Genomic DNA, 27,607 nt, shown 5'->3' with positions numbered 1-27,607 from the left:
CCAAATATATTTTGTGGCGAGCTTTCTCAAAGCAAAACCAGATTTTGTCCTCCTGGGCTTTGATGCCCATCATCACTTGACCACCCACCCCCAACATGAACGTTTTTTATCCCTCTGTCTGCATCATCTGCTCTTCCCCTGACCCCCGGGCAGCACAATGTGCAGCTTGTTTGCTTCCTCCAGACCCTCTTTTGCTTCTGAACATTGTACATGACCTTCTACCTTCTAACAATTGCTTTTCTCCCGAAACTCCATTCCCATGCCTGTTATCAACACTTCAATAAATCTCGTGGGGAGAAGAATCATAGTTAAAATAGCAAAGTATCAATAGTACTCATTCTTATAAAATTTACTTTAGGAGTTTTCCTATCCAGCAATTCTTAGACTTTTATGAGGATTTCTGATTCGTAGTTTGGATTCTTTCCAGTCTCGTTCAGCAGAGCCTGGTGCAAAATCATCGGATGAAGTAGTACATGAGGTCGCTGGTGACATCTTGGGCAAACTTCCAAACAACTTTGATGTTGAGTCTGCAATGAGGAGATACCCAACCACTTACACTCAGAGTATGAACACGGTGCTTGTCCAAGAGATGGGACGGTTCAATAAGTTGCTGCAGACCATAAGAGAATCATGCATTAACATCCAGAAAGCAGTCAAGGTAAGGAGAAGTACAGCAAGGGAAAATCATTGAAATAAACATATCATTCATTTACTCAGCAAATATTTATTGGGCACAAATTCTGTGAAAGCACTGTTCTTGGTTCCGGAGATAGAAAAAAAAAATCCCCGCCCTTAAAAAGTGTATAGAATTCTGGGGCTGACAGTTAATAAATGTGTAAATGAGTATAGAATGTGGTACCTATAGCGATCGTTTGTTGGATGGAATATATGCTAAGAAGGCATAAAATGTTAAGGAGTAAGACAGAGCTTCTGCTCTCGTAGAGCTTACTTCTTAGGGAGACAAACAATTAAAAAATGAACAAATAAATTTATTTTTTTCAGTCATTGGTAAGTTCAGTGGAAAAAAATAAAATGGGATAAGGATGTAGAGAATGATGGGTGGGAAACTCAGTCTTTTGGGGTCAGGCTGCTCTGAAGAGAGAGGCCTGATGGGAGGGACAAGCCATGGAACGTTTGGGCAGAGGGTCCAGACAGCACGAAGGCCCTGAGAAAAGCAGCTTGGCATGGTCCAGGAGCACGGTAGGGAAGGCTGGCTTGTCTAGAGTAGAGTGAGCACGAGGGAAGTGGTAGGACAGAGAGAGGAAGGCACGGGCTTCATGATGGCCTTGTCGGCCAAGGTTAGGATCTTCAATATTATCCTAAAGTGTAAAGGTAAAGGGAGGCCTTCAGAGGGTTTTAAGTGATGAAATGAAATGATCTATTTTATATTTTTAAAGTTTGCTCTGACCACTGCAGAAAGGATTGTAGGGAAACAAGAGCACAGGCAGAACCCAATTATGTGATTGAAGTAGTCCAGCTGAGTTGGTTTCTTGTAGCAGTGGAGGTGGAGAAGAGTGGTTGGATACGAGTTATTATGGAGAGAGGAGTTGGCCCGGCTGGCTGTGGTATCACCTGGCTGGGCTGTTTGGCTAAGAAGTATTCAGTGTCTTGTGTTTCTCCTTAACCTGATCCTCCCTGTATCCTTCCTGGAAGATGAAGGCCTGGCTTTCCGCATTCTGGGAGATAAAAGGGGAAACAGGCCTCAGGGAGCTCAGCAATCAATACACATGAATTCACTTAATTCCTGATTTCAGTATGGGAATTCTGACCCCACCTGAGCCTGGCATCCCCTCCGCTGTAGGGATGTCTTCATTTTCCTTTCCAGGTTTCATTCAAGGTGGATAATGTACAGTTTTGTGGGAGAAGACCCAGGAATCTATTTTTTAAGCCAGATTTCAACAATCTCCTTTTAGCACCACCCTCCTCTCTTCCCTTTCAGCTAGGGCCATCAGTTCCAAATATTGATATTTTGAGTATCCTAGTGTATATCTAGTCGATTCTTAACTTTCCCATCTGCCAGTTTCTCCTGACTACTAAGTCAACTACCAACAGTCCACATGCTTTTTAGCTCCCAATATTGCCTTGCCTTTTCCTATTTTTCCTGCACTTGTAGGCTTTTTGTTTTTTTGTTTTTTTGTTTTTTTAGCCACGCCGCGGCATGCAGGATCTTAGTTCCCTGACCAGGGATCGAACCTGCGCCCCCTGCAGTGGCAGTGTGGCGTCTTAACCACTGGATGGCCAGGGAAGTCCCTAGGCTTGTGCTTCTAACAAATAAATTCCTTTACTCTTGTTTCAGGGTTTGGGGAAGGAGGCAAATGAAATGTGGGTGTTTAATCCATTAAATTTTCTCTAAAATCTTTTCCGTATGTTAGTTGGAATTTATATTGTCAACTATGAAGAAAACAGAAATGATGATGGCAACTGGCCCAATTGCAGGATCAAATAAAATTTTCAAGGGCCTCAAAGTGTTACCATCTCTTAGGATCTTCAATTTTATTCTAAAGTGTAAAGGTAAAGGGAAGCCTTCAGAGAGTTTTAAGCAATGAAATGAAATGATCTATTTTACATTTCAAAATGGGATAAGATCAATTAGACTTCATAGTTGCAATCCAGGATATTTTAACCTTTCAAGGCACTTTGTATCATTTTCCTCATTTTATATTTATCACTCTCCTTTTAAGAAGGCAGGACAGAGATATATTAATTGTCCATTTAATGGGCAACTAAACTAAGTCAAAGTTAGGCTGTGATTTAATAGCTAGTGAGAAGCCAAGTGCTGAGATCTTCCAGGGTGGGCAAAATGGGTAGAGGGGGTCAAAAGGTTTCAGTTACAAAATAAATAAGCCATGGAGATGTAATGTACAGCTTGGTGACTATAGTGAATAATAGTGTATTGCATATTTGAAAGTTGCTAAGAGAGTAGATCTTAAAAGTTCTCATCACACACACAGAATGCTGTAACTATGTGTGGTGATGGATGTTAACTAGACTTACTGTGATGATCACAATGTATACAAATATTGAATCATTATGTCGTACATCTAAAGCTAATGTTGTACGTCAATTATATTTCAATAAAAGAAATTTTCCATTAAAGTTTGATTAGATTACAATTGTTAATATTTTTCTAAGGAATAATTCAAAGACTCCACAGCTTGTGAGCAAAAGAAAATATCTTTTTCTTTTTTTGCTATATGGCTCAACCTTAACTAATCATAATTGTAAACAAATATAATTATAAAATTATTTGTAATCTAGAATACAGTTGTGTTAAACGATGGTTAAATGTGTTTCAGGGGCTTGTAGTGATGTCTACAGATCTTGAGGAAGTGGTTAGCAGCATTCTGAATGTCAAAATTCCAGGAATGTGGATGGGTAAATCATACCCAAGCCTCAAACCACTTGGGAGCTATGTGAATGACTTCCTTGCAAGACTGAAGTTTTTGCAGGTGAGTTCATCCAAATGCTCATATGTTAAGTTTCTTCTGATTTCATTTTCTTCATCAAGATGCCTAACGTAATGAGTATTACTCTCTAGTTTTCCTGTGCATCCCAGGCACAAATGACCACTACCCAATATTGCATATAGTTTGTGTAACTGTTACATGGAATTGTCAGAATACTAACATTGGAAGTAGAATCTCTGAAAGCTTCTTTAGGAGCAGGTGTTTGTGCTCAGTGACGTTAGACATTCAAGCCAAGGACATTTGAAGAGAGAAAAGGACTGGCTATGTTGATACTTCCATTAAATATTTAGTTTTAAAAGAGATTCCTACAGCACAGCATCTTAGAAAGCCAGACAAGCTACTAGTAAGGAGAACTATTTCTTCCTTGTCCAGCACCCCTCCAGGTCATGAAATCACTAGATTGCTGTTTCAGCCCAAGTCAGTAACAACCTCAAAGGCTAATTGTCTTGGAAATGTAGAGTGGGCAGAAGCCAGCCTCCTAATTATCTGGCAATATTGGTGCTTAACTATGTTATTATTAACAATTATATTTCTTAGAAGTATTGATTAATTTCCTAGGTACTATACATAATACATCAAAAATTGCCCGTGAGGAAATTTCTCCGGGGGTAAAATGACAAAACACCCCTTCCATAACATAGACCTTCTTTGATACTAGACTTGGTACTGAAGGATTAAGACTGTTCTTGAAAAGTGAAGACTGTACCTTGGATTCTTATAGGGGAAAGTTCTTCAAATTCACTTCTTCAGACTGACTTCTATACTTTACTATTAGAGTCAGTAACTCAACTACTTGTTATAATATATGATACGAACAGAATATCCAGATATCTTGATATTTATAAAGATCTTAAGCTCTCACTACCCTGTATCTTCTGGAAGTTCCTTGTACAATATTATGTCTTCATATGTTAGATTCACTGTATTTTGGTGAAGTAGAAGGGAAAACTTCTAAAGGAATATTCTACCGGGTACTAATAATCAGAGAGGAAAAAAAGTGAAAAAAACATTGTCGTCTGACCAGACCTTGTAGGGAGATCTTATTTTATTCAATTAAACAACATGATGTAGCGTGCAATAATGTATATTAGAAACTCAATATTGTATGGAGCTTTTCTGAAGGAATCACTGGGCATGTATAAAACAGACATTTGTATCTGCATTCACGCACATTATGATTCATATCATTGCATGAGCTGGTGCAATGGATACAAAATTGAAGTCAGAACGAATGCTGAATATGCTGCTTATTTTTCAGACTTTGAGAGTATGACTTTTTATTCCTCAAAGTGTTAGCTTACTTATTAGTTTACCTAGAAGATAATAGGTGGAGTGTTTGTGGCAAATTGTATTAAGCCATGTTGCATTCAAAGTTGAAGACCCTGTTGTCGGGACACTTGTGCTTTGACACCACAGCAATGGTATGAGGTCGGCCCTCCTCCAGTGTTCTGGCTTTCTGGCTTCTTCTTCACACAAGCCTTCCTGACTGGTGCCCAGCAGAACTATGCCAGGAAATACACCATCCCTATTGATCTTCTTGGGTTTGACTATGAAGTGATGGAAGACAAAGAATACAAGCATGCTCCGGAAGATGGTAAGTGCAGCGATGGAATGAGTTGGCTTATATTTCAACACTGAACAAAAATGTAACATTCTTGCTCACTTTACCCAGCTGTTAAAAATTTAATCATCACGTATGTAACTTACCCTCAGATGGTTAAGGAAAAAAAAATTTGTGAAGAGACAGAGTGAGCAAGAGAGAGCAAGAGTAAGAAAATAAATGGGGATGAAATTAATCTGAATAAGGAGTATATGTCCCTTGCATTGTTTTAGTTTTACAAAATTGTGTAATTTTGAAGTTATTTCTAAAAAAAAGTTAGGTAGAAAGGAATCATCAAATGAACAATACATGGGATAATCAACCACAGTCTTATGGTGACCTTGGGGAATTAAGGCAGCACAGCATTAAAAGGAAGGATCTCTTGGTGCCTCGAAGAGCACACCTTTGCAGACTCCTAAAATATGCGTTGTTTCCTGTTATATATGTCCTTCCAAAATTTAATACAGTTAATAGCTAATATGAGCATATGTTCTGTGATTGAAACGTTGTGAGGAAATTTATTTTCTTAATCAATTGTCTTTTTAATACTCAGTGGCCACCCTAATGTTTTATTTCAAATTTAATGGAAGGGGCCACTACCTTTCAAAAGTATTATTTTAAAAATACTATCGATTCCTAATTTTACCAAAATGGTGTTGTCTTTAAGTGACAATTTCTAAATGATCATTAATATGCCCTGCTTTTACTAATGTGTCAAAGATAATCCTGCTTCCTTATTCATCACTGAATGGTGAATTCACTGGCTCGCTCTATTAGACACTGGGGAATATCAACAGTGAATACTGTAGACAGGATCTTGACCCTCAACTAATCTGTACTCTGGTGGAAGATACTAACAGGTAGATGTGTCATCACAACAGTGTGTGATAATCCTATTACTGTGCTGGGTGGTTTTACTTTACCTTGACTGTCAGAAATCTCAAGGAGGGTCATAACACTATGAAGCAGTCCTACTACTGTTCCCTGGAAGAGTTGCTTTCCCACTCTCAAAGCAACCACGTATGCCTTCTTTGTCCTGCCCTTTGCCCCCACATCTCACCTCATCCTTCATTGAAAAAATAAGCAGCCATCAGAATAGGGCTTTTAGCACAACCAAATCCATAAACCTGTTGACTGCTGCACCCTCTGGTAGTTCAGATCCGCTGGATAGTCCAGATCTCATTTTTTTCCTCCTGCCAAGGGTTTTTATTCTTCAGTTGTACCCTCTGTTTCTAGAATCAGCAGTTATCTCTCTCACTACTGGATAATTCCTACCAGCATGCAACCAGAATCTCTCATCTTACAACAAATCAACAAATGCCACTTGTCTAAACATCCGTATCCCCTCAGCTACTGTCCCATAACCTCTGTTCCCCTTTGCAGCACAATTCTCGTGCCGTCTCCAGCTTCTCACTCCCTCTTTCCTGTCTACCTTTCATCCTCTCCAGTCAACTGATGCTCTTCAGAATTACTAATGACTTCCATGTTGACAAATCCCATGAATTCTCTTCTGTCTTCATCTTAACCTCTTAGCAGTTTTTACCAGTTGACAACTTCTTCTTTCTAGAGACATTCTTCTCACTTTGTTTCTAAGTCATCACCCTCTCCTGATTTTCCCTTTCTCACCGGATACATTCATGCTTTTTGCTAGCTATTCCTCCTCTAAATGTTGGATTTCCCAAGGACCCCAATTGCATTTCTCTTTTCTCATTGCATCCTCTCCCCAAGTGACCTCATACTTTTTGTGTCTTTAAATATTACCTCCTGGATTATATCTTCCAGATTTGAATGTCCAGTGTAGATCTTTCCTCTAAAATCCAGACCTCTGTATCCAACTGCCTGCCTGACATCTCCGTTTCTGCTTTCTCCTGGATGTGTAAAACTTATAATGAATTTCGACAAACGGCACCACTGTCCAGCCAGAAACCCATGGATTCTTCATTCTTCTGCCCCCTCACATACTCACATCACATGCAGTCGCTCATCTACAATCCTCCTGCCGCCTCCATTTTTATCCAGACTTTTGCTCTAGCCTCTTATCTTCCTACAAGTGTTGTTACACTCTTATAATCCTTCATTTCTACAGAAGCCACAGAAGTTTTTTAAAAATGTAAACAGATCGTGTCACCACTAAGCCCCCATTGAAATTCAGACGACTAAGTAAGTTAACAATGACATTTTCCCTTTGTAGCTAGAATAAACTCTAAACCCCTTACCATGACGATGAGGCCAGGCACGTTCCAGCCACTGTCTACCTCTCGAGCTCATCCTGTGCCACCACACACAGGGCACACTGGACCTCCTCACAGTTCCTAGATCACCTCAAGCTCTTTTCTCTTTGGGATCTTTGTAGTATTATTCCTAAGCAGACTTAGCATGGTGGGCACTCCTCAAAATTCAGGTCTGAGCATATGTTATAGTTCATCAGAAAGCACTTCCTTATGGTTTGACATAAATACACTACCATGTGTAAAATAGATATCTAGTGGGAACCTGCTGTATAGCACAGGGAGCTCAGCTTGGTGCTCTGTGATGGCCTAGATGGGTGGGATGGGGGGGGAGGGAGGTCCAAGAGGGAGGGGATATGTGTATGTGTATAGCTGATTCACTTCGCTGTGCAGCAGAAAACTAATACAACATTGTAAAGCAGTTATTTGCTTTACAAATAATTGAAAAGTGAGGGCTATCTGTTGAAGCCCTCACTCCACCTTGTTAACCTCTCTTACAACTTTGCTTATTAACTTCAAAACATTAATCACACTCTGTAATTATTTCATTTCCTTCCTTTTTGTCTCTCTCCTCCACTATAATACAAACACCAAGAGGCCTTGGTGACCTTGTTTGCTGTCATCCTTTTTTCCTTAGTTTCTGTCAGTGTCTGGCACCTAATAGGCCCTCAAATGCTGCCACAGAAGTTCCAAAAATCATGCTGCTTTAATCTATTACACGTTCATGGAATCTAACCCAAACTTCTAAGCTACTGTTAATTGCAGTTTTCTTTAATACTTGAACAGTTTTATTGCACAAACACATTGAAGAACAATAGATTCAAGGTGAGAAAGATCATTAGGAAAAGTGATATTTTAAAACGAATCATTTTCCCCCAGGTGTAGATGCCTGACCCATCACTAATCTGGCCATTTGTTCAGAATACTTTTATTCCTAGCACACTGAGAATGGGCATATTGTTGCATGCTTGAAGGGCGCTTAACAACCTTCTGTGTTGTTTCGTTTATTGTTTCTTTAATTAAATAGGCCTTAAAAAAAAAAAAAAAAAAAAAAACCTTCTCTGTCCAGCTCACTATTTTACATGCTATAAGAGACCAATAAATAGAAGTCCGAGTTGCCCCTCACTCCTAAAAGTCAAAATATAGATAGATTAGCAACATACCAAGAAGGATAAATAATTTGTTTCCAACTAAGTATTTGGGAAGAAGGGGGAGAGTGTTTAAGTTGGGTACCGGCAAATCAAAGGGAGGGCCTGGTTACTTACTGTGAGTTGCTCTGTACCACCACGGGTTCCAGAAACTGCCCAGCCCTTAATGTTTAATCTTCACAGTGACCCTTTGGCACAGATACTGCTGTTATCCCATTACACAGAGATGAAAACTAAGGCTCTGAGAGGTTAAATAACTTGCCCAAGGTCTCCCAGCTAGCAATGGGCTGAGTTGAGAGTCAGAGCCAGGCCATCTGGCTCTCATGCTTAGCTAGCTGCTTTCTCTTTGGCCTATTTCTCTATTTTTGTAGAAGTTTGAAAACATCAACACATTTCTCAAGGAAAGTTTTCTTGAAGAGCTGTGGCTGATTCTTAAGTATTTAAATCAGATGGAATAATTTTTTCCCCTCAATTTTCCTCATATCATTATGATAAAAGGCAGAAGATGGCATTTGAGTTGAAGTCTGAGTAGTATATGCTGCCCATCAAAGTTATGTTTTTGAACTCAGTTAAAAGATAGAAGTTAAAAAAGCATTACCTGAAGTTTATAAACTAGTTAATATCTAAGATTAAACTATTGAATTTCCAATTGTTATATATAAACTCAGATGTTGTACAAGGTAGTTGGTATTTCCGTTTACACTGATTTACGAATTTAACCCACAACTGCTCTTATTAAAGATCCAAATTTATTAAAATCCAAAATTATCTTGAAAACAGTGGAGCAGGTATAAAGCACAACTTATCAATAAAGACCATTTAGTGTTCCAAGATCCCATAGTAAAGAGTAGCCATCAGTTAAATAAACCAGTTTACTGAATACCAAAGAATCAGCCCAGGTTTGATTTACGGTAGCTGATAGAGATTCACTAAGTCATGAATTTTATTATTTTGTACACACACACACAGACATTTTCCCCCAAATACAGATATCCACAGCTTAGCGTTTTTGTCATTCTAGCTTTTTCCTTCGTGCTTAGCAAATTACCAGAAAGAAAAGGAGATTCCATGGAATGATTTGGAGCAATGGAATTTTTCCCAAGGAACGATTTCTCATGGGACCCTAAGGGAAGGAACATAGATCCAACCTGAGAACAACTGGGGCTAGAAGCACAGTTTCTCTCTTTCTTTCTCACCTCTACCAGTGGACAGTCTGTCTCCTCACACAAACTTCAGGATGTGCCTGGTTCTGGGGCTCATAAAGACGTCAACCTCATTTACCTAATGTTAAATTAAACATCATGGGAAAAGCTACTCTTTTTTAAAAAATTTTATGTCATATTGGAGTAGAGTTGATTAACAATGTTGTGTTAGTTTCGGGTGTACAGCAAAGTGATTCAGTTATACATATACATGTATCTATTCTTTCTCAAATTCTTTTCCCATTTAGGTTATTACAGAGTATTGAGCAGAGTTCCCTGTGCTGTATAGTAAGTCCTTGTTGGTTATCTACTTGAAATATAGCAGTGTGTACACGTCATTCCCAAACTCTCAGTCTATCCCTCCTCCCCCACCCTTCCCCACCAGTAACCATAAGTTCATTCTCTTAAGTCTGTGAGACTGTTTCTGTTTTGTAAATAAGTTCATTTGTATCATTTTTTAATAGATTTCACATGTAAGTGATATCATACGATATTTGTCTGACTTACTTCACTTAGAATGATAATCTCCAGCTCCATACATGTTGCTGCAAATGGCATTATTTCATTCTTTTTAGTGGCTGAGTAATATTCTAGTGTATATATGTACTGCATTCATCTGTTGATGGTCATTTAGGTTGCTTCCATGTCTTGGCTTTTGTAAACAGTGCTGCAGTGAACATTGGGGTGCATGTATACTTTCAAACCATGTTTTTCTCTGGATATATGCCTAGGAGTGTGATTGCTGGACCATATGGTAGCTCTATTTTTAGTTTTTTAAGTAACCTCCATACTGTTCTCCATAGTGGCTGTATCAATTTACATTGCCACCAACAGTGCAGGAGGGTTCCTTTTTCTCCACACCCTCTCCAGTATTTATTGTTTGTAGATTTTTTGATGATGGCCATTCTGACTGGTGTGAGGTGATATCTCATTGTAGTTTTGATTTGCATTTCTCTAATAATTAGCAATGTTGAATATTTTTTCATGTGCCTCTTGGCTATCTGTATGCCTTCTTTGGAGAAATGTCTATTTAGGTCTTCTGCCCATTTTTTGATTGGGTTGTTTGTTTTTATGATATTGAGCCACATGAGCTCTTTGTAAATTTTGGAGACTAATCCTTTGTCAGTCACATCATTTGCAAATATTTTCTCCCATTCTGTGGGTTGTCTTTTTGTTTTATGGTTTCCTTTGCTGTGCAAAACTTTTGAATTTAATTAGCTCCCACTGGTTTATTTTTGTTCTTATTTCCATTACTCTGGGAGACAAATTGAAAAAGATCTTGCTGTGATTTATGTCAGAGAGTGTCCTGCCTATGTTTTCCACTAAGAGTTTTATAGTATCTGGTATTACATTTAGATCTTTAATCCATTGTGAGTTTATTGTTGCATATGGTATTAAAGTGTTCTAATTTCATTTTTTACATGTAGCTGTCCAGTTTTCCCAGCAGCATTTATTGAAGAGACTGTCTTTTCTCCATTGTATAGTCTTGCCTCCTTTATCGTAGATTGACCGTAGGTGTGTGAGTTTATTTCTGGGCTTTCTATCCTGTTCCATTGATCTATTTGTTTTTGTTTCGGTACCACACTGTTTTTGATGCCTGTAGCTTTGTAGTATAGTCTGAGCCAGGGAGCCTGATTCCTCCAGCTCTGTTTTTCTTTCTCAAGATTGCTTTGGTTATTCCAGGTCTTTTGTGGGGTATTGTGTATTTTGGGGTCATGAGAAAAGCTACTCACTCTTAAAGTGACTTTTAAAGTGGCCACAATGCCATTGTAAATCTACCTAGAGTTAGCATCATACATTCTAGATGTGTTTGCCTAAGATTCATCTTATCTGAACTATGGGGCACTACATGGTGACTCAGAGTCATCAACAGGGAGAGCGCTACAAAGCAGGAAGGGGACAGGAAGGAGTGAACGAGAGGGCCTGGCGATGCTGTGGCCACCACCCTGTGCTGACCATGGCTCACAGAGGCAAAGGTGTGACTCACAGAGCAGGAGCAGCTGTGAAACAGGACCCAGTTAATATCTCCTGTCATTTTGTATTTTGTGTTTTCCATAAGGCCCTTATTAACCATGAGAAACAAAAACGTATTTGATTGTCCCCATCACATTTCTTATAAAATTGTTGTTAAGTTAGAGGGAACTTTTATCCCTATTGCCACTTTTCTTAGGTGTTGAAATGAACTCTTCTCTTTACTTTCTATGACATAATCTTTCCCACGTAAGGAATAGATCATCCCATTGCTTAGAGTCAGAGATTTACTGGGCTGTGCTTACAAGTCAGCAGGGCCAGGGTATTAAATGGCTCTCTGGGACCTGTCTGTAGGGTCTCCTCTACTTTCTCTGTTCCCATCTATTATTGTGACTGGCCAGTGGGCTTAGATCTGGCTGGAGACGTTAGCATGTAGGATGTGCTTGCAGACCTCTCTCGCTCCTGCAGGCAGGTCCATCCCCCCACCTGGCCCCAGGCTCAAGATGCATTTTGTAATTCAGCTTTACTAGAGTAATACTTGGGAAGTTATTGGACAAGTGCTCTGCCAGTTAATAAAGTTGACATTTTGTTCCAACTATGCTTTCCGTCAGTTAAAACCTGGAGAGAAGAAAGGGTTAAGTCTTCCCTTAACATCCATCACTGGGCTATCCCCATGTGGCCTTTTAAATTTATAACCAAAATTAAATAAAATTTAAAATTCAACCCCTCAGTCCCACCAGCTATGTTTTAGGTGTTTAATAGCTAAATATGGCTACCATATTGGAAAGCACAGATATAAAATATTTCCATCACTGGAGAAAGTCCTATTGGACAGCACTGCCCAAGTCGATTTTTATATCCTACTTTTAAAGAGTGCTTTCACCAGTATAGCTGATTTGATTCTAACTCTACTAGGTAGACAAAGCAGGCATTATTGTTTTACAAATATTTTCCAGTTGTTCTCTGGATAAAAAACAGGTCTAAAGTTAAATGAATTGTTGAAGGTCACACAGCACATTAAGAGATAAAACCTAAGTCTTCCTAAGTTCCTCATTGCCTCTCTTCGTATCTGTGCAACAATTACAATGAATATTTTCATGTGCAGATACCCAGATTCAATTCATGAGGCTTTTACATAAGTGGATAGCCAGGGCATGTGATCCAGGTTTCATGGATTCCTTAATTCGTGTTCTTCAGCTGTTTGTGTATGACATTGCATTCTGGAGGGAGTTCGCCCATGTGTTCTTACATACAGATTGAGGCGTGGCCTTAGATTGAGAATAGATTCTAAAAGGGGAGGAGAAATTTAACTCTCAGGACGTTAGACATCAGCAGAAGGGTATTTTGTCCACATGCTGCCTAGAAGCCACTGGATCCCTACAATTACATTAAGACCTTTTCTTGTAGATTTTGTGGACTCTTAACAACATTATACTCATTGGTCAATTAAAATATAAACCTGGTAGCGTTCGCCCAGAGAACTTCACGTAGACTCATTTAAAATTCCTTTCCTCTTTTTGTCTTCCACATCTAGTTTTACTGAATTAATTGACTAGGCAAAGTATAGCTATTCTTGAAGTAAGAATGTTAACACAAACTTAGAACATTGCCTTCCTTTTAGAGCAGGCCTTCATTTGCTGACCTAGTATCATCTGCACAGCATTCACTGGCAGGAATTTCAGCTTCAGAACTCAATCAATATGCATATGTAAAGTCTTGTATTAACCTGCTTCTTTTATATTTAGGTGTTTTCATTCATGGACTATTTCTGGATGGAGCTTCCTGGAATAGAAAGATCAAGAAACTTGCAGAATCACATCCCAAAGTTCTTTATGATACAGTGCCTGTGGTTAGTATTTTCTAATGATATATACATGGGGGGCTATTTTATACAAGGACATACACATATACAGTCAACCCTTGTTATTCACAGTAGTTGTGTTCTGTAAACTTGCTTCCAACATTGAATTAGTGAATACTGAACTCCTAGGCGAAATACAAGGTTAAGCTTCTGTGATCCTATGGTCACATTTTTGTTACTTGATCAACATATAACCTTGTTTTATTTGTGTTTCTGTTTAAAGATACCTTACGTAATATATACTGTTGGTTCATTAACACTGAACTCACGCACTGTAACTCATGCCCGAACAAAGCTTATTGTGTTTTCTCTATAAGGCGTATCTCAGCCGTCTTGCATTTAGGAACAGCAGACAGCACCTCAGCACTACACTCAGGGGCCGTTTTAAACGGCAAAATCACCAACAAAAAACACAAAAATGCAAAAACCTTGGCATTAAATAAACCGTCAAAAGGATACTTGTTTATAGTTATGAGAATTGAAACGAGAAGGCAGAATGTCACCAGGTTCAATCTCAGTTGGGAACATGGTTGCTGGTGACTCATTTGTTGCTGCTCTGAGAATGCCTGTGAATGACTATGAAAGTGCAGAATATTGACGTTAGGATTAGGACTAAATTTTAGTGATAGGCAAATTTGTAAATACAGAATCCAGGAATAATGAGGATTGACTGTATACATATATCCACATCCACACACATACATATGTTTATGATTTGTTTTTTCTTACATATACCTTGACCTAAAAATGTGAAACTTGCAGATTAAAAGATTATTATATGAAAACCATACACATAAAAAAATTTTTCTAGGCACCCGTCTTCAGCATGGGCATACTAAGCTATATAAATACTAAGTTTCTGTTAACTGCATCATGAGAAGATGACTAGATAGATTTTCACACAATTTGAAGGGGTGGTCTGGGATAGTGATAAAATATAGGCTGAATTTTGCATGAATTCTGTTTGTAGGACACTGGGAGCTACTCAAAGGCAATAATCCTTCAGAGCAGCTCTAACAGGTACAGTGAGGGACCAGCTGACAGCCAATTGCAAGAAACCTACCATATATACCAAGATACTGTGGGCAGAGAAAGTTTCACATATGGGACCCAAATTGAAAGTCACAAGGGCAAATGTTTGCAATTTCAGAAGTTGATTTGGATCAATTTTTTTCCTTCACATGGAAACTCTTAAGTTTGCGGTGAATAGAAGGATTTTATAAGTGGATAATTCTCCCAAACAAGGAAGTCACTCAGTAAGAAAAATTCTCATTAAAAAAATCCACTTAGTTGAAATACGTCCAACTTGAGGGTTGCAAGTCCTTGTATTTAATGATATCTGAAAAACTGCCTTATGGATCTCCAGTTATGTGGGAGAGAGACTAGCACCCTTATTAATTAGCTCCTTCGTACAATTTGTGCTGAAACCTGAGAAACCAGAAAAAGGGCTCCAAACAGTGGGGCTGTCAAGACTTATCACCTCAAGTATTGCTATTATTACTACTGGAAAAAGGAATTCGAGTTTTAAAAACATTGTTTCACCTTTCTGATGACAGTTTGTCCTTTACTCTTATATTCAGAGATCAACTTGCCCTAAAATCTTATTGAGCTTGGTGAGGTTCAACTATGCTTAACATTCTAGGAACTTGGCTAATGACTCTCTAAGAATAATGTGCTTGTAGTGTGTTATAAAGGCAACTATGTTTTAAACAGCACAATATACGTAATAGGCCCTTTAAAATAGCCACGTAACATGGGGAGGCGATCTAGTTCTACAATCACTGATAAAAATCCTTTCAGAATATTTTGGGATTGGCCTTTAATAAAGCAACATGATTTTGAGTATATCAGTGGTGGCAGATAAACAAAGCTTTGAAAGTATACCTGATTTTATTATTATTGTAAGCACCGAAGGTCATCCTCAGGTAGGTATGGTAGGGAGATGATGAATAGATGGGTAGGATGCTTTTTCAGAGAGCAGGTGAAAATGCCTCTTTTCTCATTTAGCTTCGTATATACTGGCTCTGAAGATAGCTCTGGGAGCTCTAAAAAAAAAATGTTTTGAGCAATGGCAGCACTGCTGACAAAAATACAATCGATTTAGCCCATAGAGATCTGCAGACATAACTAAAACTTTAGGCCAACAATTCCATATTAGGTTCAAATATATGAAAATATAACAACAGCCTTGACTTAAATTTTGTCTACTTTCTTTCTTCTAGATGTGGCTAAAGCCTTGTAAGAGGGTAGATATACCAGAACGACCAAGTTATACTGCCCCATTGTATAAGACAAGTGAGCGGAGAGGGACACTGTCCACCACTGGCCATTCTACAAATTTTGTGATTGCCATGACTCTTCCCTCTGACCAACCCAAGGAGCACTGGATTGGACGGGGTGTAGCACTGTTATGTCAACTTAATTCATAATTAGAAGGTGCCATTTCCCTATTCCTATTTCTTGTTAGATGGTTGAGTAGAAATTATATTTTACTTTTTAAAGAAGTTATTTGGTTTAAATCAATTTGACTAGTTAGTTATACTTAATTATAAGTTCATTTATGTGCAAATGCAGCCTATATTTAAAATGACTGATTCATACTTCAGTGTAAGAAATCTAACATAAAGACTAAACAAAACACACTGGTATATTTGCTCTTTTTGAATAACTTTATTTTGGGAGCGTTCCATAAGCATTAGGAACATACATAAAATGACACACCACTGTTGACAAAGAAAAAAAAAAAACAGCATTTGATCATTTCCAGCTTTATAAATTTAAAAAAAAATGATTCAGTTACAACAAAAAAAAAGTTTAGATGATATTTTAGCAAGTATCACCTTGCAGGACCATAATCACATTTAAGCCACTGACTTACTTACTTACTGTTGTTAATGGAATAAATTCACACTGCATCTACTTACTATAGTATTTCTAAGCATAGTCACAGCTGATTGAATGCAATGTGATATACACCAAAAGTCATATGGATGTCACACAGTGACAGCATTGTACAAGTAACATTAATGACCTCCAACAAACACATGTTAAATTAGACTGGTCAAGCTAAATGGAATGTTGGAGCCAGAGAAATGTAGTGGAATTCAGATTGTCTAGTAAGACTTGAAACTATACATTAGGATGATGTAAAAACTAAATACTGGTGGAGCCCTAAACAAAATACTAGCAGCAACTGTTACAGCCCTCTTAAAAGTTTAAAGAAATCTAGCAAATAAAGAAAGATAATAGCAGTTTTGAGAGGATATAAAACTTTTATATACTTCAGCATAACCTATTTGCTTTAAATCAGGCATTTCTTTTTAAGTCTGGGAGTATATTCCAGCTGTTGCTGTTCATAAAAGTTTTAAAAATAAGCAGATTTAATGCTGGAATGCAGAATCCTCCTTGGGCGTAAAAACCCCAAAATGAACTATAAATATATCTTGGTTCAGAAAGCAAGATATTTGAATCACTTGAAGTTGGCAGTACTAAAGAAGATATCAGCACCTTTTAGCTAGGTTGCTTGAGGGGCCAAGCAGTGAGATGAGGACTGTCCTAATTCAGTGCCCAATGCTGAAAGTAATCTACGTATAAAACGCCTACTTGTCACAGGAGGGAGGCCATGGAGAGAGCCAGAAATAATTTTTCAAAAATTCAGGCATAAATTAAGGAAATAATAACATCTAATAAGCTCCCTTGCTTACAGCATAAAGAAGAAACACTGGCAATACTCTTAATACCTGAATGCATGTGCTGCTTTCAGTTTTGTTTTTTGTTTTAAAGTTCATGGAGTAAGAGGAAAGGAACTGGGGAAAGGAGGAGGACTAAATGAATACATTTCAAATGGAATGGAACGAGTTTGGCTCTTAAATATCTGAACAATAAGATTTTTAAAGCAGCCACACAGGTAGCCAAGCAGATTAAAACAAACAAAGCTGCCTGCACGTAGTTCAAATACAGTTTACCTGGCATAAATGAAGACCATGTGGCACACAGAGAGCTACATGCATATGATTAATACTACAAATTATTAGGTCAAAATTCAGGATAAACATGGCTTGCACGTCTCACAAATCATTCACAATTTATGGCAGGAGAACAGGGCACCTAAAAAAAAAAGAGACTAATCCCTATCAGGCACCAAGAGCATATCATCTTGGCACAAAATGGTCAAGTGATTTCAGCTGAGTTACTGAACTTAAATGCATCTTCCAAGTTAGTTACCTGGTACCATGACAGCCATGGCATCAACGGAGATCATCCTCATATCCGTTTTGACACTCCACGTACAGATTATGGACACGGTAAACTTGCCGCCTTACAACGTTACCGCCAGCCACAGCATGTGCTCTAGGTTCCAATGCCAAACTGGTAGAGCACTGCGTACATTTAAAACTTAAATTTCCCAAATAACTAAAGGAAATCTGAACATTTAGACCATGTTTGGGTTCTTCATTTCGCTGACATTTTCTAAAGGGTTACAATTTTAAGGAAAAAACATTTTACCACATGCTCCAACCCCTTACCCCCACCAAAAAACCCAAAACAAAAACAAAAGTTAAAAAAAAAAAAAAACCCAAACACCAAGTATAATATTAATACAAAGAACCATTATGAATCTTTCATTAAACTGAAGCTCACACAAATGTACAATCACAAATTTCAGTAGTTTAGGCTGCAAGTTTAGATCCTATGCAAATATATACAAAAATAGTAACTCTAGATTCAAGAATAAGGGCTTTTCCCAATGCTAAATCCATATTCTAATGCAGCCTGAGCTTTTCTCTAGGTGCTATAGTCTACTTTCTGCAGATTCAAAGCTGTGTCAAGTTGATCCCTATTACCACATGTATATATGGGGCTGAATTAAAGGACACTACAATTCACTTTTTAGCACAAAGAAAAGTCTGCCCAAAGTCCATTTAAAATACTTTTAAAGTTTAAGTGATTTTTTTTTGGTTCAATTTCTATTTCTGCATAGCCACAGAAGTTTCTACTAATAAAGAGACTACTTTAGTGTTTTATATGATTATTTTTTTAAAAAGTCTTAAACCTATATCAACATTGGTTCACGGAGTCCCGTTTTCTCCTTTCTTCATCACAAGCTTTACATTTCTAAAAGACCCCTTCATGCAGGGAAAACAGTACTGAGCACCGGTCTTTGTGGTCAGGCTCAAATCTACGAACTTCTAAGCAGTGCAAAAGCCACTGACTTTTCTTTGAGCAATGTGCTTACAGTACGAGGAACAGATGCAAAGCTGCATGGTAACATTCTTGTCATCAGCAGTGATTGCTGGGAATGGTCAAAACTGGAGGTCAAACACAATTTTGTCTTCATAGAGGGCAATTACCAGCATGATGGCAAATCCAAACAGCAATCCTAAATTCTGAAGAATGAATTGCCCCACTGGACAGAAGCCATGTTCTTCATTGTCACCATCACCATGCAACATTTCTGGAAGCTAAAAAATATTTTTTAAATGTTTTAAAGCAATTTTGTATAATATTCTGCTCATTTTTTTTTTTTACATTTTCCTAGTTAAGAAAACTAGTGACTAAAGCACAACTACTAATAACTATTTTATTGAAACAATGTTAACCATAACACATATTAGTCAAACACTAAGAAATTTTATGCTCTAGCTGTGTACTAAGTAAACACTGTATCTGTACCCTCCTCATCCCCCAACAAATGCACATAATATATGTATTAGTCACTTTTTTAAAGTTACTGTCCACTGACATTTATGCTAAAGTATAAGACAAGTTACTGTTGCAAACAAGACTCTCAGAAAAGAACACCACAATTCCCACATTTACTGATATGTCTTAAGCTCACTGAGAAAGTAAGATTCCTTTGGGGGATATTTCATTCAAAACTGTATCATTTCTTCACCCTTTTCCATCTAAAATTCTCGTTTCCAACTGCACATTTCATCAAGGGTACACATTAACAGACAATTCCAAAATTGGTATCTCTATGCCCTTAGACGCCATCATTTTCCTTCCGACAATAGACACAGAAAATAGTATATCAAGGCTACACAACAGAACTACTACCAAGTTATGTACGCTGCCTTCACAGTGTACTCTATTCTCATAAGTGATAAAATTTTAAAAATTTTAAAGTTTCCAATATCTTTAAAGGCACAGTGCATTGAAAAGTACAGCTCAACTTCTAAAGCACAAGCATATATTACATTTAAAAATAATCCAGGGACTTCCCTGGTGGTGCAGTGGTTAATAATCTGCCTGCCAATGCAGGGGACACGGGTTTGAGCCCTCGTCCGGAAAGATCCCACATGTTGCAGAGCAACTAAGCCCGTGCGCCACAACTACTGAGCCTGTGCTCTAGAGCCCGCTAGCTACAACTACTGAGCCCTCATGCCACAACAAGTGAAGCCCGCACACCTAGGGCCTGTGCTCCTCAACAAAAGAAGCCACCACAATGAGAAGCCCGCGCACCACCATGAAGAATAGACCCGGCTCGCCGCAACTAGAGAAAACCCGCACGCAACCAAGACCCAATCCAGCCAAAAATAAATAAAATTTATTAAAAAAAAAAAAAAAAAAGACATAGTTCAGGGACTTCCCTGATGGCGCAGTGGTTAAGAATCCGCCTACCAATGCAGGGGACACGGGTTCGATCCCTGGTCCGGGAAGATCCCACATGCCGTGGAACAACTAAGCCTGTGCACCACAACTACTGAGCCTGAGCTCTAAAGCCCGCGAGCCACAACTACTGAAGCCCGCATGCTGCAACTACTGAAGCCCACGCACCTAGAGCCCGTGCTCTGCAGCAAGAGAAGCCACTGCAATAAGCCCGCGCACCACAACGAAGAGTAGCCCCCGCTCGCCACAACCAGAGAAAGCCCGCGCACAGCAATGAAGACCCAACACAGCCAAAATAATAAATTTTAAAAAATTAAAAAAATAAATCCATAGTTCAAAGTATAAAACTTAAATCTTTAACGTGTCTAAGTAAAAGATTTGCTGAAGACGGAATGTATGTGATTATAAATTCTTCCCACCCAAACCTAATCAAAATTGCAAAAGAACTATTTCCAATTTTCACATTCACTTTTCTGGTTTCTTTTTCAAGTTTGCAGTGACTATCTACAGAAAGATGACATTGATACACTACTCTCTATTTGACACTAAGCTTTACTCCAAACAATATCTTGGTGCTTTTGGGGTTTAGGGACGAGAAATGTAGCGTTAAGTACATAATGCCTGCCTAGGAAGAAACGCCATTAATCATTGTTAAATAATGAGTACAATTAATCCAACTACCATGCTCTGACAGTGCTACAGTATATTTAACAATCTCCTGAGGGTCCTATTTAAGAAGTACTTCATGCTGGTCATCTATTCTGTTCAGAAGTCTATGGCAGTAGTGTACGCTAATGGAGGTTACTGTTCTTATCCAGCAGAATTAAGTAGTTGTGACAGAGACCATTACAAATGTCAAAGCTGAATAATTGTGACAGAGACTATATGGTCGACAAGCTTAAATATTTACTATCTGTCCCTTGCCAACCCCTGGATTAAGACTAAAACTGGCAAGTTCCTACCTATGGTTTTAGTAAGAAGACTATTTTAGGACGTTTTTCCCCAAGTTTTTATTGTTACAAAAACTTTCAGTTCTAACTTTCCTTAATATTTAAGCATAAACATTGTATGTTTCACAGAAATATCCCCTCTAGATATGTGCGCATACCAGCAAGAAGAGGCACCATAGTGCCTTCCGCACATTCAATTCTATCCTGAAAGCCAACACCAATATTGTCTGTCATAACCACAGCTAAGAGCCAGCCAGTACCTATCTCTATGACCACAGTTGTTAACGTGCAACAATGCTCCAGATTGGTTGATAAACAGGTGCTATCCAAAGCCCCCGAAAAACCAGATGCTTCCAACTGGGTATCCTAAAGGTACTAAAACTTCTGGCACTGTTGCTATCTTACTGAATGACTATACATCAGTAAAAACTTCCCCCTTATAGCCAAAGTGGTCTTTCTAAAATAAAAATGAGATAATGTCATTGTTGCTTAAACCTTTTAATGGTCCCCCAAAATTGACAAGATAAGCTTTAATCTTTTTAGCATGGCATGTTGTGTGACTCATCCGATCCGATCACCAACTACCTAATTAATGACACTGTAGATATATTATCTATTTCCTAAATGAACCCTAAAATATATGTGGATAGTTTGTCCCCGTCTTCTAGAATATTTAGGTGTTTCCAATTGTGACATTATAACTACTCTGCAAAGAACATTTTCATGTGGTTTTATTTTTATTTATTTGTTTGCTTGCTTTATTAGCAGTAATCATTTTACTTTATTTCCTCAGAATACAGTCCCAGGAGTAGACTCACTGGTCAAAGAATGATGCTATTTATTATTCTATTTTCTTATATGCCCTTTCCTCTTGCTTCCGATAAACTCTTTTACCTTCTTTAAGACTTGGCTCAAATTTCCTATTCCAGAAAAACTTCCCTAATTTTATTACCCAATTTTTTAGCCAGCCTCCCTCTGTAGTTCCACAAACACGTTGCACCGCTCTATCATAACACGTATCCAAAGAATTATAATTAATGGCTGCTTTTCTTCTTCATTAGAATATAAATCCATACTGTGATGACTCTCTGGTTCTTTTTACACTTTTAGCTCTCTAATATAAGAATTAGCTCATTCATTCTTCATTCAACTAATTATGAACTACATCTCCAGCAGTAAATGAAATATGACAAAAACGCCTGCCTTCCCAGAACTGATATTATAGTGGGACACACAATGAGCTCAATAAATAAGATGTTTAATGTGTTATTAGTAGACTGAGATACAAGTGCAAAGGAAAAAAAGTAAAGTAGGAATAGAGGATGTGAAATGTTGGTGTAGAGATGGAAATTTTAGATAAGATGCCTCAAGAAGTGAAGGAGCTAGCCAGGAGAATGTCTGCGAGATATTCCACAGGAGTGGCCAGCGGGAACCAGGGCCCTGAGGCAGAGTGTGCCTCGTAGAGGAGCGGGAGAGGAGGTGAGGTAAGGTTAGGGAAGTTAGGGATGGAAAGGGAGAAGAAATGCTCAGGAAGATTAAAAACCTTGAAGGTCAAAAGAAGAACTTTGTGCTTCTACTCTGAATGAGATGGAAAACCACTGAGGGATTTGAAGCTCACAAGTGACATGATCTAATCTTACAAGGATCACACAAAAAATAATCTCCCAAGGTGTGTTGTAGATATAGAGTGTGGTGGACAGGGCAAGGGCAGAAGCAGGGAGAACAGTTAGAAAGAGAAAGATGATGGTGGCTGGAATGAGAGTGGAGTGGAGGTGAAGAGGAGATGGAGCCCTCAGCAGATGTGGGAAGGACAGAAAGAGGGGAGTCAAAGAATGATACTCAGGGTTTTGATCTGAGCAACCAGAAGAATAAAGTTATTATTAATAGATGTGGGATTCTATAGGTGGTACTGGTGCAAGGAGCAGGGTTGGCAAATATCAAGAGCTAGTTTCTGAACATATTAAGTTGGCAACACCTTTTAGATATTCAGGTAAGCAGGTAGACAGGCTAATCTGGAGTTAAGGAAAAGGCCTGGGCTAAAGATGTGAACTTAGGAATTATCAGCCAATAAATATTTAAAGCCATGAGACTAGATAAGATTACTTAGAGGCCTTTCACCAACATTCAGAGGTAAGGGAAGAGAAGAAGATCCAGCAAAAGACTAATAAGAAAGCTAGAAAGGTGGGAAGCCAGGAAATGGTGGTGGTACAGAAGCCAACGGACCAGGAGGCATTCCAAAGAGAAGAGAATGATCAACAGCCAAATGCTACTGTTAGGACAAGTGAAATGAAGATGGGCAGGGTAAGTGACCAGTGGACTGAGCAATGTCGTGGTCAATGGTAGATCTGACAAAGTAACATGGCAGAGCAGTCAGGGAGAAAACCTGATGAGCTAGACTCATGAGAGAAGAGAATTAAAAAACAAGAAAGGGTGATTTGCTATAACAGGGAAGGAGAGTAATAAATAGGGTGGTAGCTAAAACTGAAACTGGAGCTTAAAAAGATCCTTTTCCCCTACCGTTTTAAGATGGGAAAAGTAACGAGGTTTATACGTTGATAGAAATGATCCAGCAGAGAGGGAAAAACAAATGATGCAGGAAAAAGAGGGGGAAATTTAAGGGAGTTAGTGAAAGGGGATAGAGAAGGTCTAGGGAACAGTTTGAAAGAGCTGGCTCTAGCTAGGAACAGAAACTGCTTCACAGTAAAAAGAACGACGTTAAACAGGCATCGATACAGGGAAATGAGTAGAAATGGTGAGGAGAGCTGGTTGGAACTGGTCTTGGTGGCTTCGGTGCTCTCCATGGAATAGGAAGCAAGGTCATCAGCTGAGCATGAGGACAATAAATGAGGTATTAGAGGCCTAAGGAGAGAGGGGGAAAATGGCTGCCTCTAGGTACAAAATATAAATAATTTTTATTTTTTCTTATTTTCTCAACTTTCTATAATAAATAGTCATTAAAAATTTAGGTTATATAATTTGATATGAGACTATCTAACAGATCCCACCAGAAAGAAAAGTGAATACAATATCTAGTTAAAAACAAAGTAACCAAATTGTTAGTTCTGCAAACGCACTGCCTAACATATTTAGGATATTAAAGTAAAATTAAAATAAAACTAATTGTTGGGGCTTCCCTGGTGGCGCAGTGGTTGAGAATCTGCCTGCCAATGCAGGGGACACGGGTTCGAGCCCTGGTTTGGGAAGATCCCACATGCCGTGGAGCGACTAGGCCCGTGAGCCACAACTACTGAGCCTGCACGTCTGGAGCCTGTGCTCCGCAACAAGAGAGGCCACGATAGTGAGAGGCCCGCATACGGCAATGAAGAGTGGCCCCCGCTTGCTGCAACTAGAGAAAGCCCTAGCACAGAAACGAAGACCCAACACAGCCATAAATAAATAAATAAATAAATAAATAAAAATTTAAAAAACAAAACAAACAAACAAAACCTAATTGTTAGTGTTTAGATTTATTAACTTTAAACTGAAGTTAGAAATAAGGGAAATTACATAAATCCCTTGGAATATACACCATTTCCTGCAGAAGACTGGCTTACCTAAGAGGTATAGTATTTCCTTCTTGTTTGCTATAAAGCAAGCTCAAAGAATTATTTTGTTAACAACAAAAAAAAACATTTCCACCCCAATATTACAAAACCTTCAAAGTAGTATAATAATTCTGTAATTATATCTTTAAATACTACTGATGATTACTTTGAGTAGTAATATTATTTGGTCAAAAACCTTTAGGATAACTGGTTTCCAAAGAAGGAATCCTCCTACTTAAATGTCTTTTCTTTATTTAAGATATCACATGTCTTTAAAATGGGTTATATTTATTAGTCTTTCAAACTACATCCAGATTTCTTCCATTTTTGGAAGTTGCATTCCATTTACAGATTTAGTATAACAACAAAAATATAAAATAAGCTGTCTTACCATATCCACCAAGGCTACGTAGAGGAACATGCCTGCAGTGATGGCAAAGATCCAAAGTGTGATGTTATTGGCATACTGACCAACAGCTGTGCCTATGAGCATGCCTATGTAAGCCATCATGGCAGAGAGGAGGTTGTATACAATTGCCTGCTTTACAGTCATGCCTGCTTTAAGAAGAACTGCAAAATCACCTGCAGTTAAGACATAATGTGAGTTTTACAACCACAGGATTTTACACACAAATTCAGGAAAACACCAATAAAAAACAAAATTAAGAATGACATAAAAAAGATATACCTTTATAATGAAATTTCACTTTTTACTTAAACCTTAATACATGCAAAAACTTGGGTGAATCTCAAAGGCATGATGCTGAAAGATAGTCCGAAAGGTTATACGTGATTCCATTTATATGATAGTCTCAAAAAGATAAAACTATCGTGATGGAGAACACTCAGTGGTCACCAAGGGGCAAGGATAGAAAAGGGATGTGACGATAAAGGGATCGCATGAGGGGGCTTGTTGAGGTGATGGAACTGTTATCCTTGATGGTGGCAGCGCCGACACAAATCTGTATACATGTTAAAATTCAAAGAACTGTACATCAAAAAGCAAGGTCAATTTTACTGGATCACGTGAAATGAAAATTTTAAAAAACACAAGAAAAACATAAGAAAAAAAAGAACTTCACCACTGCTCTTTTTGTGAGCAGCAAATAGAGCTCTCTGCTCTGATCTCTGCCCTTTTTTCAAAGGGAAATGGGCTAAGAAAGAACAGAGGTAACAGACTCTGTATGCTGTTTATATTTATGTTTTATTTATTCCAAAAGAAAAACTAAATCTTAATTCTGAAAATCCTAAAAATGTAAAAAAAGAATAAAGAGACTTTTCTTACTCATCTGTCTAAAGCTGGAACACTAGGTAAAGAAAGGATTAAATATTGTTTAGAGAGACATTACTAGAAGGGCAAAATGCTGCTAGAACTAATAGTCTTTAAGCTAAAGGGTCGAAAGCAATAGTTTTACTAATTATAACAATTTTTTTGTTTTAATTTTTGTTACTAAATATGCAAATGTCCAATCAATTACTGAACATGCAGTATATGCAAGGTACTATATAGAATACTGAGGTGGGGGGCAGGGGCTTGTTTTTTCCCTTAAGAAGGGATCTTACATGACTAAAAGTACATGATCTGGGTTGTTTTTTTTTTTAAGTTATGATCACAAGGTTCTCATTTATAACAGATCAGTAGAAGTTAACAACAAAGAAATTAGTGCAAGGCATTATTTTCCATGTTTCAATGAATTGCTACAAACTACATCCTGCAACATTATTTGGGAAAGTTAAGATAATACACCTAAGGAGATTATCTACCAATGGCTTCTAAACTGCCATTCTCCAGTTTTCCATCTAATACTATTCTTCCTACATCTCTTCCCTCTGATCCTAAATACTTAATTCTCCTGGTGAGACCTGGATTCAATATCAGCTTTTACCTCTTCTCTCCCCTATAGTTTTAAGTTCCTCTGGCCTTTCTTCCTCGGCCTCCTCTAAGGAAAGAGTTCCCTAACTTCTTCCTCTGCAAATTTCCTCACCATATTCGCAATAATTCACCCATCAGTTGTGTTAAAGGGACAATTTCATTTAGCAGGCAGTTAGGTAATACAAAATGAGACTACAGAAGTGTCTTTTAGGTTATAAAATACAGTGTTTCCTTTTGTAATTTCAAAATAGGATTTTAAAAGGAGCATTACTGAATACTCAATGAACCCAATATCATAGGTAAAACTCTATCAATTTTGATGCCTTCCCTGATATTACTGCGTAGGAAGATGATTGCATTCATCCCTGAATAACAACCAAACAGCATGAATTAACTAGTCAAGATTCAAGATGAATTATTTAGTTAATACTTTTTAAAATTAAGGTGTAACTTACATACACAATTCCCCCCCCCCTTTTTTTTGACCTTGCATTCTATGAGTTTTGACAAAAGTACATACCATGTAACCATAACCGCCATCAAACTATAGCACTATTTCATCATTACCTGCCCCTGCCCCTGCAAATTTCCTCAGGCCCCTCAATCCTAGGCAATCATTGATCTGCTTTCTGTCCCTACAGTTTTGCCTTTCCCAGAACATCATATAAATTGAATCACACAGTATGTAGTCCTTTGAGTCCACATTTTTTTCACTTAGCATGATGTGTGTAAGATTCATCCATGTTACAATTTATATCAGAAAACCACTGCTTTTTACTGCTAAGTAATATCCCATAGATGAACAATAGCTTATTTACCCATTCAGCAGCTTAAAGACGTTTAGGTTGTTTCCAATTTGGGGCAATTATGAATAAAGCCACTATATACATTCATAAATAGATTTTTTTTGTCAACAAAAGTCTTCATCTGTTGTATGTAGATACCTAGGAGTGGGATTTCTGGCAGCAATTTATGAGAGTTCTGGTTGCTCCCCATCCTTTTCAGCCCACAATGAAAATCCAGCACCTGAATTCTCATGTGTTTATCTGTTATCAGTATAACTTCTTTAGTGAAATGCCTGTTCAATTCTTTTACCCATTTTTTTGTTGTTGTTGAATTGTTGGTTTTCTTATTACTGAGTTGAGAGGTC

General features: G+C 38.1%; 2 protein-coding genes across 2 annotated transcripts in view; one reads left to right on the top strand and one right to left on the bottom strand.

Annotated features, from left to right (window-relative positions):
• The window catches only part of DNAH7 (dynein axonemal heavy chain 7), a 221,067-nt gene extending 205,161 nt beyond the window's left edge, over positions 1-15,906 (top strand). The window contains exons 60-64 of the mRNA XM_059927531.1: positions 428-658; positions 3,297-3,449; positions 4,884-5,061; positions 13,362-13,465; positions 15,700-15,906. Of these exons, the coding sequence (XP_059783514.1) occupies positions 428-658; positions 3,297-3,449; positions 4,884-5,061; positions 13,362-13,465; positions 15,700-15,906 (873 nt within the window). The remainder of the gene's footprint in view (positions 1-427; positions 659-3,296; positions 3,450-4,883; positions 5,062-13,361; positions 13,466-15,699) is intronic.
• Positions 15,907-16,149: 243 nt separating this feature from the next.
• SLC39A10 (solute carrier family 39 member 10) overlaps positions 16,150-27,607 on the bottom strand; it is a 66,178-nt gene continuing 54,720 nt past the window's right edge. The window contains exons 9-10 of the mRNA XM_059928393.1: positions 24,976-25,166; positions 16,150-18,939 (exon numbers count right to left, since the gene is read on the bottom strand). Coding sequence (XP_059784376.1) covers positions 18,781-18,939; positions 24,976-25,166 — 350 coding nt within the window. The 3' untranslated portion in view covers positions 16,150-18,780. The remainder of the gene's footprint in view (positions 18,940-24,975; positions 25,167-27,607) is intronic.

This window comes from Balaenoptera ricei, chromosome 7 (assembly GCF_028023285.1).
Source record: "Balaenoptera ricei isolate mBalRic1 chromosome 7, mBalRic1.hap2, whole genome shotgun sequence".
Lineage (NCBI taxonomy): Eukaryota > Metazoa > Chordata > Mammalia > Artiodactyla > Balaenopteridae > Balaenoptera > Balaenoptera ricei.
This window is presented reverse-complemented; position numbering and strand designations above follow the sequence as displayed.